At 46.6% G+C, this 21,047-nt stretch overlaps 1 protein-coding gene across 2 annotated transcripts in view; it reads left to right on the top strand.

The window, feature by feature from the left end:
- PASK (PAS domain containing serine/threonine kinase) overlaps window positions 1-7,976 on the top strand; it is a 62,165-nt gene extending 54,189 nt beyond the window's left edge. For both annotated transcript variants that reach the window (XM_088479245.1, XM_088479244.1), the window contains 2 exons: window positions 4,636-4,788; window positions 5,200-7,976. In XM_088479245.1, coding sequence (XP_088335371.1) covers window positions 4,636-4,788; window positions 5,200-5,273 — 227 coding nt within the window. In that variant the 3' untranslated portion in view covers window positions 5,274-7,976. The remainder of the gene's footprint in view (window positions 1-4,635; window positions 4,789-5,199) is intronic.
- Window positions 7,977-21,047: the final 13,071 nt, after the last annotated feature.

The following is a 21,047-nucleotide window of genomic DNA, read 5'->3' as shown; positions in this document are numbered from 1 at the left end:
CTTACGATCAGGAACCTCTCCATACTAAGGACGCTGATGCTAAGTCCAAAGTATATATTCCTGGACTTATTCGGGCGGTCCGCACAGCCTTGGTGATTGAGGACGAAGTTCCCCCAGCGGCTAAATCTAAGTATGCCTTTTTCAAAGATGTGAAGGGCGATGCCACAGTCTTTCCTCTTTCGGGTCAGTTGGTGGACCATTTAGAGGAGGCGTGGAAACAACCTGGCAAAAGATACCAGCCGCAGAGACGCCTGGCGGTGGCTTATCCGTTCGCAGATAATTATTTTGCTAAGTGGGAATCCCCTCCACAGGTGGATTCTCACGTGACCCGTCTTGTCCGTAGTGCCACATTGCCGATGCCATCCATGTCCTCCCTTAAGGATGCTACGGACCGCAAGGTAGAAATCTGCCTGAAGTCCGCTTATTCCCTTGCAGGGGGGGCAGCACGGCCGGCTATGGCCATTTGCTGGGTTGCCAGAGCGATGGAGCGCTGGGCGGATTCATTAGAGGCTTCTTTTGAATCCGACTGTCCGGCCGAACAGGCGGAGTTGATTGGCAATCTCCGTGATTCGGCCACCTACATCAACGAGGCGGCTCTAGACATTAGTACTCTGGTGTCTAGAATTTCTTCAGCAGCGGTAGCTGCTCGTCGCACCTTGTGGCTGCGATCCTGGAAGGCGGACGCAGATTCCAAGAAAGGTCTGGAAGCGTTGCCGTTTACCGGAGAAGTTCTCTTCGGTCCGGATCTGGATAAGATTGTGGCCACGCTGGCGGCAGCCAAATCTGCTTGTCTCCCGTCGGCCGCTGCTCCTTCTGGTTCGGGACCATCGTCCTTTTGGTCATCTAGGGCCCAGGACAGGCCCAAACCACAGTCGTTTCCTCGACAGGCTGGCCCTAAGAAATCGGTCAAGCCCCGGAAGCAGGCATGGAGTACCAGACGTCCGGCCCCCAAGCCAGATGACAAGCCTGCGGCCTGACGGTCCGGGCCTCCCTTTGGGGGATCCCAGGGTGGGAGGCCGCCTGCTACAGTTCGCCCAGTGTTGGTCGACCACTACGACAGACACTTGGGTTCTGGAGGTGGTTTCCCACGGATACGCCCTCTCCTTCCGGCACAGACCCCCGGCTCGCTTCTTCACCACGGGTCTCCCATCAGACCGGAACAAGGCTACGGAGCTGCGGAAGGTATTGCACACTATGCTCCAGGCTGGAGTTATAGTGGCTGTTCCATTCTCCCAGAGGGGCCAGGGTTTCTATTCAAATCTATTTTTGGTACAGAAACCCAATAGGTCATATCGTTCGATTCTCAACCTCAAAGCACTCAACAAGTCTTTGCGGGTCCCGAAGTTTTGGATGGAGACCCTACGGTCCATCATTCTGGCGCTGGAACCTGGGGACTACTTGGTGTCATTGGACATACAGGACGCTTACCTGCATGTCCCTATTCTTTTGCGCCATCAACAGTTCCTCAGGTTTGCAATCCGCAGCGACCACTTCCAGTTTCGGGCGTTACCTTTTGGCCTGGCAACAGCACCACGTGTTTTCACCAAGGTGATGGCGGTCATGGCGGCTTTTCTGCGGCTGCAGGGAGTCCGCATGTTGCCGTATTTGGACGACCTGTTATTGGTGGCAGGATCTCCAGAGCTCCTGTTACGCCACTTGGACCTGACCATTGCACTGCTGCAACGGCACGGCTGGCTAATCAACTGGCAGAAGTCCACTCTAATCCCGTCTCGGAGGATTCTGCATCTTGGAGCCTTATTGGACTCGGGACAGCAAAGGATCTTCGTGACGGAGGACAAGATCTCTGCTTTACAGTCAAGGGTGCGCAGTTGCCTGCACAGCCGCCGGGTGTCCTTACACTCGGCGATGAGGTTACTGGGCTCCATGGTGTCGGTGTTCGACATGGTGGAATACGCCCAGTTTCACTCCAGACCTCTGCAGCACCTGATCCTGTCCAAGTGGAACGGGCTGACTCAGTCTCTGAAGTCCCGGACGATTGTGTTCACCCAGGAGGTTCGCCTGTCCCTTGCGTGGTGGTTACAGACGACCCACCTCAACAAGGGACGTCCGTTCTGGGTTCCAAATTGGGTCCTGTTGACAATGGACGCCAGTCTTCGGGGCTGGGGAGCAGTTTCGGGTCCACACTTGTTCCAGGGCAGGTGGACGCCGACCGAAGCGGAGCTTCCAATAAATATCTTGGAACTCCGTGCGGTCTTCAATGCTCTCCAGCAGGCACAGCGGTTTCTCCAGGGTCGCCCGGTGCAGGTCCAGTCGGACAACGCTACCACCGTGGCCTACATAAACAGGCAAGGAGGAACTCGCAGTCGGGCGGCTCTCGTAGAGGTCTCTCGGATCCTTTTTTGGGCGGAGCGCAATCTTCCGGCCATATCAGCGGTCTTCATCCCGGGAGTGCTAAATTGGGAGGCGGACTTTCTAAGTCGCCAGGACGTTCATCCGGGGGAATGGTCCCTGCACCCGGATGTTTTTCAACTACTGGTGGACAGGTGGGGTCTTCCAGAAATCGACCTCATGGCGTCCCGGCACAACAACAAGTTGCCGGTGTACGGGTCTCGCACAAGAGACGAAGGGGCGTCTCTGGTGGATGCTCTGTCCGTCCGGTGGACGTTCCGGTTCGCATACCTGTTCCCTCCGGTCTCCCTTCTTCCACGGGTAATCCGGAAATTCAAACAGGAAGGAGGGACGCTCCTGTTGATAGCTCCCGCGTGGCCCAGACGGCACTGGTTCTCAGACCTTCAGGGTCTGTCCGTGGACAGTCCTCTGCGGTTGCCGCTACGACCGGACCTTCTGTCTCAGGGTCCTTGCCTTCACCCGGACCTGACTTGGCTGTCTTTGACGGCGTGGCTGTTGAGACGACCATGCTGAGGTCCCGGGGGTTTTCCAGCTCTGTGGTGCGTACCATGTTACGAGCTCGGAAACCGTCTTCCGCGAGGATATACCATCGCGTGTGGCATACGTTCTTCCAGTGGTGTCGACCGAGAGGTTATGCACCGCGGGAGTTTCGTCTGTCTCGGATTCTCGCCTTCCTGCAAGCGGGACTAGATCATGGGCTTCGCCTTGCTTCTTTGAAGGTACAGGTTTCGGCCCTATCTGTCTGGTTTCACCGTAGGATTGCTACAATCCCGGATGTGCGCACCTTTATGCAGGGTGTTCTCCGCATTCAGCCGCCCTTTGTTCCACCTGTGGCGCCTTGGGATTTGGCTGTGGTCCTGAGGGCTCTCCAAGGACCGCCGTTTGAACCACTGGGCTCAGTGGATCTTAAATGGCTAACAGCTAAGACTGTTTTCCTTCTGGCCATTGCTTCGGCCAGACGTGTTTCTGAGTTAGGGGCTCTTTCTTGTAGACCCCCTTTCTTGGTTTTTTATGGGAACAGGGCAGTGCTCCGCACTCGGCCCGAGTTTCTTCCCAAAGTTGTTTCCCAGTTTCATGTTAACGAGGAAATAGTTGTTCCGACCTTTAACTCACCGGGTCTTTCCGTGGGTGAGGCCTCTTTGGATGTTGTGCGGGCCTTAAGGACTTATGTTGACCGCACTTCTTCGTTTAGGAAGTCGGACGCTTTGTTTGTCCTCTATGGCTTCCGTAAAAAGGGTTGGCCTGCTTCAAAGCAAACTTTGGCAGCCTGGATCCGTATGGCTATTTCTGAAGCTTATCTTCATGAAGGCCTACCGGTCCCTCCTTCTCTGAAGGCTCATTCCACTAGGTCTGTGGGTCCTTCGTGGGCAGCTCGACGTGGTGCCTCGGCAGTTCAGATCTGCAAGGCTGCTACGTGGTCTTCTGTCCATACCTTCGTGAGGTATTACAGGTTTGACACCTTCGCCTCTCAGGATGCTTCCTTCGGGCGGCGGATTCTCCTTTCTGCACAGGAGCGTCCCCACCCTTAAAGGATACTGCTTTGGGACATCCCCAAGGTATCCTGTGGATACCCTATGGACCCTGAAGTAGAAAATGAGATATGGTAAGAACTTACCCTTGTTATCTCTATTTCTACGAAGTCCATAGGGTTCCACAGGACTCCCGCCCTGTCGCACCTGTGCTGCAGATGGGCTTTGCTCTGGTCACCGGTTTTCCGTCTCCCTCTGGTGAGAATGTGATTCTTGTATGTGTCCAGATCTTTGTTCTCTCTCTTCCTTCTCCTCCTCCGGCCTATGGCTTGGTAACTAACTGAGGTGCCTTGGCCCGGGGGCGGGGTATAGGAGGGGGACCTAGTGCATCCTGGGAGGCTGAAAGCTTAACTCTTTGGTGCCCTGCGACTGACGTCACACCTATACCCCCAAGGTATCCTGTGGAACCCTATGGACTTCGTAGAAATAGAGATAACAAGGGTAAGTTCTTACCATATCTCATATTATTTCTCCTTTTAATACATTCAACGAGTAGTTACCGTTCTAACCTCATGAAATTTAGTATAATTGCCCATAGGTGTTGTCTTTATTTAGGATTGAACGGGCTCCTGTGTTCTTTGCGTAACCTATTAGTGTGTACCGTATAGACAGTAAAGTGACAACTAATGCAGATCATGTTATAGAGCTTCTTCATTTTAACTGTTTTAAGCTCTTGTATGTTTTCATTTTAAGATGGTGTATTTTTCTGTAGATTTATGACGTTTTTGCATTCTAGAATTACAGGTTCTCATTTCTGGTCTTCTCCAACGTGATCCAGATGTGCGCATGACTCTGGATGAGCTCCTCCGAGACCTATGGGTGACACAGCCTGTAAACCTTGCAGATTATACATGGGAGGAGGTGTACCCACCTGCCAGCTGCCAGAAAGGTGAGAACCAGCTCATACTAGGAAGGATCCACTGCTTTATCCCCCATTAGCTGTAGGGTTCTGTGAGACAAATAATGCACAGCATAATGAGGAGCAGTGGATGATTACTGAGTAGTGTGTAAAGGATTATACAGTTTGTGCGGCGGAAGACTAGAGATGGTTTTGGAACGCAATTTATATCTTTCCTGAGATGAAGACACATATTTGTCCCATGACAGCTGTAGTGGGGCACAATTCAAAAGGGGGTGTCCACTTATTTCTTTGTACTTAGCCAGATGCTAATCTGTATGCACTCAATAAACAAGGCATGCCTCTTTGTATATCTAGCTTTCTTTAAACATATAAGACCTATTTAGATGTGCAGGAGGGTCTGACAAAATTAACCTCTTTCTTTGCTTGGACTGTTGGCAGATGAAGGATTGAGACCGTTTCCCGTCAGTTACAGCAGTGAATGGAATGGGGAAATTGGGAGTCGGACAGAGTGATTATGATGGCTCCAGGAGATCTATTTAATATGCAGATGAAGGAAAAGCAGCCCATACTTTCTCTCCCGATCTGTGACGCATGCACATGACTTGATGACATGCAGAGAAGACAGGGATTAAGACTGGACCTAAATTTCATTGGGATTTTTTTATTCATTGTTAATAACAGATGAAGACGTCAACATTATAACATCCAGCCTACTACTCTAGAGCGGTTATTGCTTTCCAATGCTCGGGATTGTGAGAGTCACAAATTAATCACACACCATAGCACCTACCAGTAATTATAGCTGATAACAAGGGACAGAACTAGTTATTCTATATTTATGGCTGTTACTTGAGAATGGCCTCTACCTATACTATTGGTGTTTCATAGCACCTTTCATTGATGATGGAAGTAATGGCAGTCTTTTCAAAGTTATATTGAGGGGTAATAATATATAGTTTGAGATTTGTAATAAAATGTTATGGAAGTATCCAACCAGAAAACAAAACATTAATTGTGGGTATGGAAGTAAATGTACTCATTCTGATGGGGCCGTATTTCCCATTTTATCAACATCCAAACAGTTAGATGTGCAGATCTGGGTGGTCTTCCCTGGCTAGTGGTCTTAATGTACTAGAGGGACAATAATATGGTTTGTAAAGCTTATAACTGTGAATTTCTGGATTGATACCGGTAAATTGCAGAGATCAGACCAGCATATTTGAGTTTATATCTCTGCTGCCTTTGTATCTAGGACATTTGTTTTTTATCTGTGGCTTATAAGCAATCTAATTTTTATTATAAGGGTTTATTTTCAGTTCACCTTGTGGTTTCACTTTATTACATGGGCAGATTGTTTGCACTCAATTCATTGGGTGGGGGCAATAACAAGCTTTTGAATAATTATTTCATACATAGCTGTGCCTTTGGATTTTAGTCAATGGGATACGTCATTCAATGTAAAATAATCTGCTGTCTTGTTATAGCTGAAATTGCACTTATTTGTTCTTAAACACCCTGTTATTACAGAACCTAATGGTAAGAGGGTGAATGTATTGCTAAATATGATAGCCTGTTATACTGAATCCCCTGTTGCTGAAATGGGGGGATTGCATTGTAGTAGACTGTGACGGTGGTAAAGCTGACCGCTGTACAGTGGTTTAATTTGTGCTGAAACCATTTTGCCATAGCTACCAGTGAAGGACAAGTGTATCGACTTGCAACTTGTGCCAATCCTGCATTTATATAATCTCTGACAATCAAATATTTCTTACAGTAGTTATGGTTTTGTTTTGTAATATCTTATGCCATTTGCCATTGTTTGATCTCAATTTTAGTATATAACCGCAATGACTTGCTTCTAAAACAGATCACAAATTTAATGTTTATTAATTAATGATCAGATTTTTAAACCGTTTAATTAGATGGAACAATCTTGGCATGATATACTTTTTAGATTCTGAGCGTGAACTGTGAAAAGGTAGCTTCATTACCTGGAAGATCACATTTAGATTTACCTAATTGTATGCTCTAATCAAACAGTATAAAATGATGTCCTTACAGTCTGTTCAGAGATGTGATCTTCCAAGATTTTTTACTTGTGATGCTAACCTCTTCCATGAGATCATACAGGTACTAATGTGTGACCTGCAGGGGCTATTCTGAGACCAGCAATAGATCCTTGCGAATACTTTGGGCTCTAACTCTTACTAAGTAGTTTATGGAGAACCCAGATTGTATTACTGGCCAGTACTGTACTGTATCACCTGTAAACATTGTCAGTGTTTAACTAGCATATTTGCTAATGTCAAAATGTGATTCCTGTAGGGCAGTGTTACTCAAACTCGGAACAGTGCGTGTTTTCAAGGTAACCTCAGGAATAATTAGCACCACCTGTATATTTTATTCAATTAATACACCTATGCTATAGCTAGATGATCTGAAGATTATCTGTCCAATCTGACTGGTAGGAACAAAAATCTGGTAATATATTGGAGCAAATGACAATCAGCCACTTGTTCCTAAACACTGGAAAGCAGACAAAAAGGGTTGTTCAGACAAATCGATTGAATCTCTTCAAAAAGTTTATCTGAACAACTGTTTTAGATAAATGACGATTGTGATCAGCGCTCAAAAGGGGGTATCCCAAGTATGGGAGCAGCTAAGTACTGGATATGTCCTGTCTTCAAAATATACAAGTATAAGCAGGGAATATGTACTCAGTGCTCACCTGGGGTATTTGACCAAAGAATTGTGTGTAGGTTTTGGCCAGTACTGATAATTAATAATGACAAATGAGTGGTAATTGTATGTAATAATATTTAGTGCTCTGGCAGACACCATGCTCCAGTCTATGAACTATCACTATGTAAAATCCCAAGGAGTGGGAATGTTTGCTGGGGAAGTTAGATGGATCCGTAGTGTTTAAGTATTAAGTCTCCTTATAAGCAACTAAGGTGCAGTAGCTCGAATGACGACACAGACTGGAGCATTGTGTCTGCCAGAGCAGAGCTGTAGCTAGACATTTTGGTGCCTTGTGCGAGAAAGCAGCCCGGGCTCTTGACTTTTTGTTAATTATATCCCTCAAAAGTCTCTCTCTCTCTCTCTCTCTCTCTCTCTCTCGATCTCTCTCTCTCGATCTCTCTCTCGATCTCTCTCTCTCGTGCATTCTACACCTAGATTAACAGTTCAACAATAATAAATACATCTCACATAATATGGAGCTGCAGTTGTCAGCAGATTAATCAAGCTCTATTACGGGCACTATAAAAATCATAGCGATATTATGGATGAACTGGGTATGATTTTTATAGTACTCGTATTTGAGCTTAATTAGATTGGTGACAGCTGCAGCTCCATATAATGTGATATCTATTTATTATTGTTCTGTTAATCTATGTATAGAAATCTTATCAAATACTAATTAAAAATATACAGACAGAGATATAGAGACAGACAGACAGACACAGAGACAGACATCTATCTATGTAAATGTATGTAAGTAATTTTTTTTTTTTTTTTTTTTTAATCTGAATACATAATCAGCAGAACCCAACCTTCACTGTCACTCACAGACAGTGACTAGGAGTGACAATGGGCGGGACAGGCTTCTGACCACTGCTGTTGGATACCGCCCGCCCGTCTCTAAAACACTGCACCAGACCTCCCCTGGCAAGTCCTGTCATCCAGTGTCCGACTCCCCACACAGCACCGCACGCTCCCTGCCAGCCTGACCCTCACGGCGCACAGCAGCCGGCAGCTCCTCTGCGAACTCTGTGAGTCTTGGGCGGGGAGACGTCACGTAATGATGTCTCTCCTGTCCCAATAGGTTCAGGGACTCAGATTGAGTCACGCTTGTCAAAAGGAGCGGGGAGGCGCGGCTCTCTGTATACAAGCAGTGCTGGGCGCCGCGGCCACGCAGCAGCGGCTTCTATCTCTAATAGATAGATGAGGTGGTGGGCGGCCGGGGTTCCGCCCGCAGCGCTGTTCTGCTCTGTGCGGTGGCACCGACCGCACCACCCTACCTACGGCCCTGTGACAGAGCAGTAAATATTATTTACAATTACCACTCATTAATTATCCGTACTGGCCAACACCTACACAATTCTTTGGTCTAACACCCCAGGTGAGCACTGAGTACATATTTCCTGCTTATACTTGGACAACAGTTTTAGTCTGCTTTCCAGCATTTAGGAGCAAACTGTAGATTGTCATTTGCTCCCATATATTACCAGATTTTCTTTACAACCAGCCAGATTGGACAGAATCTTATAATGCATAGGTTCCAAAACTCTGCCATTACAGTCCAGGTTTTAAGGATATCCATGCTTTAGACCAGATGGCCAAATCAAATTGACTGAGGTACTAATTAAGTCATCTGAGGAGTCAGAGGACACAAGCATGTCCTTAAAAAGTGGACTGTAATGGCAGAGTTTGGGAATCTCTGTTATAGTGTGTACCTAGCTTTTAGGGTTCCACGGGGATCGGGTGTGAGAGACTGCTATAGGCGGTTCCTCCTTTGTGCTGCAATTTACAATGAGGAAATTTTGTAAAGAAGCATAAACATTCATTCTTTTTCACTATATGTTTTGTGTTTGTGCCATTTTTAAACATAAAAAGTAATGGACATTTAAATGCACTGTTAAAAGCAAAGAAATCTATATATTGGTTGCATTGGTTCATAGTTTTTTGGCTCACGTGTTTTGTGCATGGTTTGTAATTGTTGTGCGGCAGCTTCGGCTGTATCAGTGTAACATTATTACTGAAAAGTTTTTTTCAAAAAATGTCATATATTTTTATTGATGGCTTTTAAATTAAACAACACTGACTTGATTCATTGCAAGCTCAGGTTTTCTTCTGAAATACCGTTCAGTTTGTCATCTTTTATGTTGTAAATGAATCAGGAGTGAGGGGAATTCGGGACCGTCTTTATTATTTGTTTACGTTTGTATGTTAGGTTTTATTACCCTGAGTAAAGCACTTGTCAATGTGCATTCCCACGTCAGCAACTGGAAGGTGCAAAATGCGTTAGTGGTGTATCAGCAAGGGAGGAGAAGTACTTGGCATCTTATGGTTTGACATTTACTTCCATTTGGACTACTTCAGGAAAGAAGATTACCATTGAAGTGTGGGTGGGTTTTATTTCGATTAAAATGTTTTTAACCCAGAGTATGGGTGTTTTTCTTCATCGAGGTCCATAGGGATCCACAGTTAAAGCTTCTGCTCCCAGAATGCCCCGGGTCCTTCCCCATATATACCCTGCCCCCAGCCATAGGATTTAAGTTGTTCGTTTGGTGCGGCAGGATCAAGATGCACCTTTGTAACGGGGACTGCTCAGAGCAGTCCTAAGCTTTTATTTTATGTTTTCTGAATTTGCAGTACCAAGCACCCAAGTACTGCGACTCCATCTACCTCCGCCGGGCCGCAACATCAGTAATTGTGCTGGTGATTTCGTCGGGTCGCGGCTGAGCTTAGCTAGCAGCAATGTTGCAACCTGGACTGTACCAGATCCTCGGAGATGTCTCGTAAGGCGGTTCCTCGCTTACGAGGAATCGCGCGTGGCAATCCTTGCTTCTGGTGTCAGAGACACACCAGAAGCCGCTGCTGTCAGGGCCCAAGATTGTCCGCGTCCTCACTACACCATCTGGGGCCTTATCGCCTGACACCAGGGATCGACAGCAGACGCTATCTGCTATCACGAGGGCAGCATATCCGACTGGTTAACGCAGCTTAGGGCAGGTAGGCGCTCCCCCGGCAGCTCCTCACCTGACTCAGACGCAGTCCCTACGAAGGATTTTGCACATCTGGGTTGCTCCACCTACCCTCCAGTGTATATGAGACGCTCTCGGTCCACGCTCAGTGCGCCCTGTAGCTGTTGGTCTCAGGGGGGTCTGGGTCAGTCTCCCTGTATACCTCTCCCTTGGTTAAGGTATACGGTGCTCTATATCCTACCATTCCTTTGCGTTGCTGTAGTTGATTTAGAGCCAATTGTAATTATATTACATATGCATTGTATGTGACTGTTTGCTACCTGCTGTATTGACACTGTCTTTAATTTCTGTCTGTCAATTATAACTATCATTGTTTTCTCTCCATCCTCTTGGGGTGGGGGTTTCTCTCTGAGTACTTCACATTCATGAAGATATTTGTGAATGTGGCCACGCTGCATTGTTACCTTTATACATATATATGCGAAGTGTAAAAGGAAACAGGAGTTCAGGCAGGTTTTATTTATAACTGTCAGTTATTACTATAACTGCTATTGCTCCATTTGACCCTCAACTACCAGGATGTGTAGGGGTTAAATTGTACTTCACATTTACTCGTGAAGACTGAGCTGCCCATATCCCTCTCTCCTAATTAATTGGAGATGCTCAGCTGCAATTGATCATGGAAATGTTTCCTGAGGGGAGATTTGGTCTCACTTTCTGAGTATACCTTCTCCTAGGACCAAGGTATATAGCACTGGAATCCTACCAACTTTTTTTCTTGTATAAGTTGATTCAGTGCCTATTTGTATGCATTGCACTTATATCCTACCAATGTGATTGTGATTTAGTGCCCATTTGCAAATATATAAATATATGCATGTAGATCCTACCAAACTTGTATTTAGGTAGTTGATTTTAATGCCCTTTTGCAAATCTATTATATGCATTTTATGTGACTTATGCAAGCTGCTGAAAAAAAATAATATATATTTTCCTAGCCCCCCAACTACCTGGTGTATAGGGGTTAGAGAGTACCTCACATTTACTTTTATCTGTAAAAAGTGTAACATTGCATTGTTAACCCTACACTGGTTGTAGGTTACTTGCAAGTATTTCCCATGTCTCAGGACGAGGATAAACAGGAGACTGTTGTTCCTGTGCTGGTTTCATGTAAATCCTGTGCAGTTGGCCTTTCAGGATTTCATACAGGATGAACTGTGTGTTGATTGTTATACACCACAACAGTCCACCTCACCAGCACCTGTTCAGGGGTCACCTTAAATATCCTCCTGGTCTCAGGTTATGATGCAGTTAGTGGACTGCTTATCACCCCCCACACTGCCTCCCACTTTGGATTACCCACAATGATTACAGCCTGCTATGTTTCCTCATCCCATAAATCCTTCCTGGATAGAGGGTTATGTCCACTCAGTCCAGAATCTGGTTTTTAGCATCTACCTATCTGCAGATGTTACAGGCGAATAAGGCATCAGCCGTCCAAGCATATAGATGGACTGCACCATCCTCCCAGTCCACCCTGGTTTCAAATTCTGATATATCATCTGAGGAGGCAGAGGATACACAGGTTCCTCCCTCTGGACCTATCTCGGAGAGGAGGAGCGTCATTCATCAGTGGATGTTCCTCTCTAGCAGGGGCGGTTAATTCAATCCTTATTATAGAAGATAAAGTACTGGCTCCTAAAGCCTAATAAGCCTGGTGTTTAGACACCAGAAGGTGATTTAGGCTGGATTCCTCAATCTGAACAACTCACTGAACTTATCGGGGAAGCATGGAACACTCCAGGTAAACTGTTCCAGATTCCAAAAAAGACTAGTGTCTTTTTACCCTCTGCCACAAGGAGAGTGCATTTGGTGTGAAATCCCCCTACTAGGGATTCTTATGTGATACCTTCCTAAAGGGTTACTCCCAGAAGGTTCTTTGCACAACTCCCCCATCAGATCCCATCAAGGCCATTCATGCCCTGCTAAATTCAAGGGTGATAATCCCGGATTCCTTTAGCTAACAAGGAAGGAGTTATTACTCAGATTTGTTTTTGATTCAGAAGTTAAATGGGTCTCAACGCTCTATTCTGAATCTGAAATCTCTACAGGTTCATGCATGTGCCCAAGTTCCGTATGGAGACCCTACGGTCAATTATGCTGGCAATGGAACCTAGGGATTTCATGGTTCCTGGACATACAGGATTCATATCTGCATGTGCCTATTGCACTTTTCCACCAAGGGTTTCACAGTTTGCTGTTTGTCAGCAACATTACCATTGTCTTTTGGTCTGTCCACAGCCCCTCGGGTGTTTACCAAGATAATGGCGATCATGACTGCTCATCTCAGAAGGAGTCAGGATACTGCCATACTTGAACGACCTCCTGATATTGGCAGTCTACTGAGGTTTTACAACATCATATCCAGCTGACCACTGCCTGCCTACAGGAGCAGGGCTGGATAATCCATTGGAAAAAGTCTTCCTTTTCTCCATAACAGCAGATGGTACATCTGGGGGGCGCTACTGGATTCACTGGCACAAAGGATCTTTCTACCAGTGGACAAGTTTTCGGCTCTACAATTGCTGGTGAGCAATTTGCGCACCCATCAGAAGGTATCCATGCACTCAGCAATGCGGGCCCTGGGGACCATGGTATCTACCTTCAACATGGTGGAATATGCCCAGTACCATTCCAGGCCTCTACAAAAATTGATTCTCTCCAGGTGGAACGGACAGCATCATCTTATAAGGTCTCAGAGGATCCTTCTCACTCCAGAGAATCGTAACTCGCAGAGAAAGGATCATCTAAACAAAGGGCGCCCATTCTGGCTTCCAAATTGGGTGCTTCTCACCACGAACGCCAGACTTTGTGGATGGGGGGGCAGTGACAGGTCATCACACTTTCCAGGGAAAATGGACAAATCAAGAAAGTCATCTGCCAATAAACATTCTGGAACTGTCAGCAGTATACAGAGCACTGATTATGGCACAGGATCTGCCCCAGGGCAGGCCGGTCCAGATCCAGTCCGACAAGGCGACCTGCAGTGGCCTACCTCAATCATCAGGGAGACACAAGAAGTTATGCAGCCATGAAAGAAGTGACAAAGGTTCTGATTTGGGCAGAACATCATCTTCCGGCCATCTCAACAATGTTCATACCAGGAGTGCTAAATTAGGAAGTCTGCTTCCCAAAGTCGCCAGGACATACTTGCCAGAGAGTGGTCTCTCCATCCGGGAGTGTTTCAGCTCCTGGTAAACAAATTAGGTCTACTGGAGATAGATCTCAACCACGCCACAACCACAAGGTCCCCAACTACAGGGCCAGGTCCAAAGACCCATCAACAGCATTAGTGGATACACTGGCAGTAAGATGGGATTTCAAGTTGTTGTATCTATTTCCTCCAATTTCTCGACTCCCAAGAGCTCTCAGGAAATTCAAGCAGGAAGGCAGAACGGTATTACTGGTGGCTCCGGCTTGGCCCAGACGTCATTGGTTCACAGACATACAGAATCTGTCCATAGACAGCCCTTATCCTTTTACTCTATGGCAGGATTTGCTAACGCAGTTCCTTGCTGACATCTGGACTTACCTTCGTCTAGCTTTTATGGCATGGCTCTTGAATTTTCCTTCCTAAGAGCAAAAGGTCTTTCCAGTTCTGTAATTCAAACGATGCTTAGAGTATGGAAGCCTGCCTCTGCCTGCATCTATTACAGAGTTTGGTATTCCTTTGGTCAATGGTGTTCCCATAGGAAATTTGATCCTAAAATATTCAGGATTTCCAGAGTACTGGATTTTTCATGCGGGATTAGACAAAGGTCTACTCCTGGCCACTTTGAGAGTGCAGGTTTCTGCACGGTCAGTCTGGTTTCAGAAGAAGATTGCTTCATTACCAGATGTTAGGATTTTTTTTTATCCAAGGAGTTTTGTGAATTCAGCCTTCTTTTTTTTCCACCGATAGCACCGTGGGATTTGTCTTTGGTTCTTAAGGGACTACAAACTTCCCCATTTGAACCTGTGGATTTGAAGTGGTTAACAGCAATGACACTTTTTCTTCTTACTATTTCTTCTGCTTGCAGTCTCTGATTCTGGCAGCGCTCTCTTGTTCCTCCCAATTTTTTATTTGTCACCAGGATAAAGCTGTTCTTCGTATAAGGGAGGGTTACATTCCTAAGGTAGTGTCCCGTTTCATGTGAATGAAGAAATTGTTGTTCCAGCTTTTCAGGTAGGTGAAGCCTCCCTGGATGTAGTTTGTGCTCACTGTATCTTTGTGGAGCGTACAAACTCTCTTAGAAAATCAGATGCTTTTTTTTGTGTTTTATGGTTTTCACAAACGAGGATGGCCAGCTAATAAGCAGATTCTGGCGAGATGGCTACGCATGACTATCTCTCAGGTGTACACACAGGCTGATCTCCCTGTCCCAAGTACGGTCACAGCACATTCTACTCGGTCTGTAGGGCCATTGTGGGCATTTAGTCATGGTGCCTCTGCTGAACAGTTGTGTAAGGTAGCCACTTGGTCTTCTGTCCACACTTTTTTCTTAGCTTTTTAGCCTTTGATACTTTTTACTCTCCGGATGCCTCCTTTGGTCAACGAGTTCGCCTTTCTGCTCAGGAGCGTCTCCCACCCTAGGGGAACTGCTTTAGGACATCCACATCCCCATGGTATCCCTGTGGATCCCTATGGACCCTGAAGAAGAAAATTAGAGTTATGGTGGACTTATCTAAATAACTCCTTTTCTTTGAGTTCCACAGGGAACCCACCCTAATGCACCTGGCTTCTTTGGGTTATATTCTTTCGGTCACAGATTCTCTCATCTTATGTTAGTGTTTCTGGTGTATGTTTGTTCTTCCTTCTCCTTCCTTGAGGCTTGTTACCTAAACAAAAGTCCTATGGCTGGGGGCTTTGTATATATGGGGAAGGACCTGGGGCATTCTGGGAGCAGAAGCTTTAACTGTTTGGTGACTGGTCTTCCAACCATAATATCCCCATGGCATCCCTGTGGACCTCGAAGAGAAAGTTATCTAGGTAAGTCTACCATAACTTTATTTTTTTTTATTTCTGTTTGTTTATTCCTTCAATTACAGCTCTAGTTCCAGTGGGCCCAAACAGGGTAAGCTAAATTCACATGCTATGTTATAGAACAATTTTTTTTATATATTACTATTACCATGACACCCACAACAGCAGTGGTGCCAAGAAGGACCCCAGTGCTAATCGATTGCATAATTTAGTGCAAAATGTTTTTATTTTATTATTATAACAAGGAAAATTGTCAGAAACCATGAAATGACTGTACAGATCCATGGACAATATCAGAATCTTAGTCATAAAACATACTTGAATAATAGTAATACACTGGAAGAAATTCAAACTCAATAACAAAAACAAATCACCAGTAATATCATGGATCCTCAAAAGAAAAATGTATATAAACAAATAAAACCCCTACAAAGAAACCACAAGACAAAGGAGTAAGTATAAGGCAAACAAAGAGTTTTAGGGGGGGCCGAGCGATTGCAGGTAGTGATGCAACTGAAGATAGTGCCAGCATTCCCGTGAGGGTAATTGCCATTTCTCACAAAATTAAACAAAGGGCATAAAGCTACCGCCACCCAGCAGCTGTCCGTTCCCTCAGGAACGCCTCCGTTTGGCCAGCTCCAACGTCTCTCGGGCGATCAGTTGCAAGGCCCTTCGGACGAAGAGCTCGGTGGGCTCAATCAAATTCAGTAGGGTCTTTAGGGTCAAGTTCTAGAACTTCTCCAAAGATTTTATTGAGGGCATCAATCAGGCCAGATGGAGGAACATATTCAGGAAGCCCCCGAACACGAATATTGTTCCTGTGTCCTCTGTTGTCCAGGTCGTCCAATCTGTTTTGCATAGCCCTCATATGCAGAGATTGTTGAGTAACTCATGAATATGGGATAACTTGCCATCTTCCTCGAGGGTGACAATGCGAGAACCCAGATGTCTAACATCCGCTTGTACCAGAGAAATCTGTGACTGCATAGAGTCCTGGATTCGTAACTCCAGAGCTTGCATGTCTTGTTTGGAGGGGAGAGATCGAACATGAGCCAAAACTTCTGTAATTTCCCTTTGCCATTATGATAGTTGAGCATGAAGGAGTGGTGACCAGTGCAGGTGTCTGTAACGTGTGAGATGGATAGATATGAACGTAGGTTCGGTTGAGAAGAATTGACCTTTGGCGTCCGGGAATGTTTTTTTCTGCGAATCTCTCCTGGTCCTGCCCATTAGGAATAGACGTGCGGAGTCATATGATCAGGCTGTGTGTTAGATAAATGGATGGCGGAGGTCACATTCCCATGTTAGTGACACTTCATAGCAAGCATGGGATGGCCGCAGAGACACGCAGGCTTCACCTTAGAGCCCACCTCTAAGGCTTTGCTGCCAGCCCTTGGTATAAAGGTAAAGTCAGGGAGGAGTGTAACAGGGAGAGGCAAAATATATGAGATGCAATTTCTTCCAATAATTTAGTTACAGAGAATTTCCACAGGGGGGAGCCACTCCCACATGTAAGGGGGTCTGTATATCTTATAATGAAATGCGGTGACACAGGCACAGTATAACACAAATTAAAGACAATGCAGTTCCTAAACAAAATGTTATGGTACAGAGAGCAACAACCCAGAGTCAGTGAGGGAATAGTTAGTGTGATAGCCCCCAGAGTGTACTGGCTGCGGTTAGGTGAGATGTGGACAGCAAGGAGAAGCTGCAGGGTCAAGTCCACTCATCACCCTCCAGCCAGATGACTGGGGAACAAATGCGGCCCCACCGGGATCCCGCACAGCCACAATCACAGCAGCCAAGTCAGGTACAGTGCCGCCGTCTCCGCAGTACAGGATGCAGAGTGGACGTCTTCAGCTGCAGGGCGCGAGGTGTAAGGTGCAGAGTATCCGGCAGGGGGGGATGTCACATCAGCGGCCGGGGTCAGGAACGGATAAGTCCCAAGGGTGGTCTGAGGCAGGGGGAGGCTCAGTGGGCGACCAAGGATGCAGGAGGGCCAAACACCATGACCCAGAGGTGCCACGGCGGGTGAGTCCCAAAATCTAGTCTCCGACTTCAAAGGGGAGGGCAGGCCGCAACCCGCAAAGGCATATTGACACCTTCCAATTCCGCGGACCATGCCCCCGAGGTGGGTTGGTGGAGAGGGTAAACGGGTGACAAGCAGGCTTCAGGGGAGACAGAACAATGCGCTTTTCAGGGTTGTCAGGCAGGAACTCCCCAAACACATCTTCCTCCGGTGCTTGCTAGGCCATGTCCCCAGATTGCATAATATAAAATAGTAATGACATGCTCTTTATCATCCTCATCAGCATCTATATTTACACCAGCCCTTAATGATGGGCAAATGATATATATCCAAGGCTACATTTTCAGGGGCTGTGAGACACTCAAGGCACAACTACTATTTTATCAGTAAATACACTGCAGAATTTATAGTTGGGCACATCTGAATTTTGCTTACAGATACATTGCTTGTATTATTATTACTAGTTTACAATGGTGTGCTGGAGTAATATTTGTAATTTTCTCTTCAATTTACTGCTCCCTTTCAAACACCTTTTTACCTTCTAAATTTATTTGAGCAACTTCGATTTTGTGTACAATTCTTTGACACCAAACTGCTACTGGGCAACCAGTGACAAATCATCAAATGAACAATGATCCCCTGCCCCAAAACATAGGCTGGGTACACACTTTGACAACAGTTCGGTCAGCAAATCGATCCGCCAGAGCGGATGATTGGTAAGCTATACACACTTAACAATCGGCCACTTGATGTGTCTGGGCTGACATCACAACTGAGAGGGCATTTAAATTTCCCTGCCCAGTTGAGATGGCAGTGTTGGTGGTCCCTGCAGCCAGTGTTTGGGCAGTCGGCGGGCTTGCCTGTACACCTGCACCTCTGTGCGCTCGCATAAGCTGTGAGCCCAAGCATTCAAATCAAGCCAGAGGGCCTGATTCTGAGCTTCATGCAAGTCTGAAGGTGGACACATTTATTGTATGCATATTTTCATATGTACATGTGATTCAGAGTTGTTCACATCTCAGCAGTTTCTCCAGCTGCTATATGGGTGCTTGAGTGGCAACAGTGCAAACGAGAACCATTTTATGGGTGTGTGGCCATTTACCCACAACTCAGATTAACAAGTATGTGTTGTGGATGCCAAATTCAGTTGCATCTCCTGCACCTAGCATGGGCTAGGTGTATACTGCAGGTGCTGATGATAACGATGGCGGCTGCTCTTGGAGATGGAGGAATGAGGCAGTAGGATTGCATAGATGCGTACGACTCAGACTGTGCATATCGGGCATGATTCGGAGATGGATGCTAAAGGCACCACTGCTACATCTCTTTACGCAGTGGCTGTGCTTAAATATGCAAAAGCTGCAGGAGGTGTCTTGTGTTAAGACACCCCATTCCGGCTTCTGTGATCCACTGGCTGCATCTGAAGACGCAGCATCAGATTCTCTCCGTGACTATTGAGTAGACAATTGAGTAACCCTCAGGTTACCTAGGATGTCCGGCAAAACTATGCTGCTGGCGCCAGTGAAACGGCGTCCAAGGACGCAACCACTAGCTTCAGCACGGCCAGAAAATAGGGCTGACACGTCCTCGTTTTCCGACATGCTTTGTCACCAGCCATCAAATGACAGCAACATGTCAAGCATGTAGCAGCTTACAGGGCACAACTGATGTTGGAGGATCAGATCTGCAGATTTGAAAAAAAATGTAGATTTGCTGGAGCATTAAAATTCTGTGAATCTGGCCTAAAGTGGCAGGAGCATCCCTTCGCAGTCTTCTTGAGTGTACACGACTCCAGATCATCTTTCTCACTTCTTTCCTATTGTACTGACTGATTCAGGTCACAAATTAATGTACATATATCATTCAACCAGTGTCTTGAGTGACAGTACCAACGACGACAGCATGGATATCCCGAGTCTGAAATTATTGTGTCAATGAACCTCTATCTCAGGGGTTCCCAACTACGGTCCTCAAGGCACACTAACAGTCCGGGTTTTAAGGCTAGCCATAGCTGGGCACAGGTGACTTAATTAGTACCTCAGTTATTTTGATTTAACCATCTGTGCTTAAGCATGGATATCACTAAAACCAGGACTGTTCGTGTGCCTATAGGACAGTGGTTGGGAATCACTGCTCTATCTGATAAAGGGGCCCATTTATTAATGATCACATTTTGCAATGCGATCAGGGCATCCAGTACCGCCAATGATCGCATTGCAAAATGCGATCATAGCGGCTGAATGTATGTACCGGCACATGCAGGGAGACGGGCTCCAAAAGGTGCCCGTCCCTGCGATGTAGCCGAAGTGCATGCCGGGCTGCTGCGCATGCGCAGTCCCGCGGACTGCACATGAGCGGCGCCCATTGCCAGCGGAGGGATCTGGGAGATCCCTCCGCGGGCTGACATGCGGTAAGTCCCCATAGACTACAGCAGCTAACGCTATCTTCAGATGGCGGTAGCTGCTGGGGCCAATATCGGGAATGCGAAGCATTCTCGATATTGATACATTTGGTAGCATTGCATCCCCCTTAGAAACCTATGGGGGAGGCAGCTGCCAGCGGCAATGGAGGGATCACAGCGGGTATCGGAGATACCCGCTCCGGTCCCTCCTTCATACATCCGGGGGATACTTAGTATTTGAGGTAAACCCCCGAAAACGCCTGTTTTCGGGGAATTTACCTCAAATTAACTTTGATTAATGGGCCCCAAAGTGAAGAACGTTGTCTCCTGTTTACTATCAGTATCAGTGACCTATTCATTAACGGGGGCTGTATGGCCTCCGTTGATGGATTGATCTCTCTGCGAGGGAACTGGCAGCGGGGGAAATGTGACACCAGAGCATCATTGCTCCGGTGAAAGGACAACTGCTCCGAAAAGCAGCTGTCCCCTCGGTTAGTGTAGCAGCTGCAGATGTAGCCGCGTTACTTACCTACTCCACGTCGTCCCGGCTAGGCATGCGTGACATCGGGTCACGTATACACACAGCCGCTTGGGAGGTAGTGAGGAGACGGCGGAAGATTTCGCTCGTATCCCTCTTCGCATCCCCGAAACTCCTTCCCATAGGAAGGAGCGGGGATCCGAGAACAAGCGCCGTCTGATGGAGCTTGTTCTCGGCAGCAAAACTCCGAAAATTTTCACTTTTCTAAGTTTGCTGAATGGCCAGGTACAGATACCTTAAATATTACCAGCCCATTTATCGTATGATGAATAGGCCCCTCAGTGAGTTGCATGGTTGCACCTCTGTGTAAGCGCACTGACTTCCAAATTACCTTCAGTCAACTTTGCCTAACATAGGGAAGAGCATTTGGTATGATGACACAGCTTTATCTCTGTATGGGCTACGGCAGACCTAGGGAGTTGTGTCTGTCACTTATTTGTCTTTTCGGTTTCATGTATTTCGGAGCTCTGGCTGTCATGCCCCGTCCTGTAATGTCGCTTACAATAACCAGCCGGCCGCTGCAGTTGTGCCCTAGAGAACGTAATAAACGGACCTGTCAGAAAGCGGAACGCTTAGTGACAGACGAT

Source organism: Taudactylus pleione, unplaced genomic scaffold, assembly GCF_031769625.1.
Source record: "Taudactylus pleione unplaced genomic scaffold, aTauple2 ptg000229l, whole genome shotgun sequence".
NCBI classification, from domain to species: domain Eukaryota; kingdom Metazoa; phylum Chordata; class Amphibia; order Anura; family Myobatrachidae; genus Taudactylus; species Taudactylus pleione.
The sequence above is the reverse complement of the archived record's forward strand: the minus strand, read 5'-3'. Positions and strand labels throughout refer to the sequence as shown.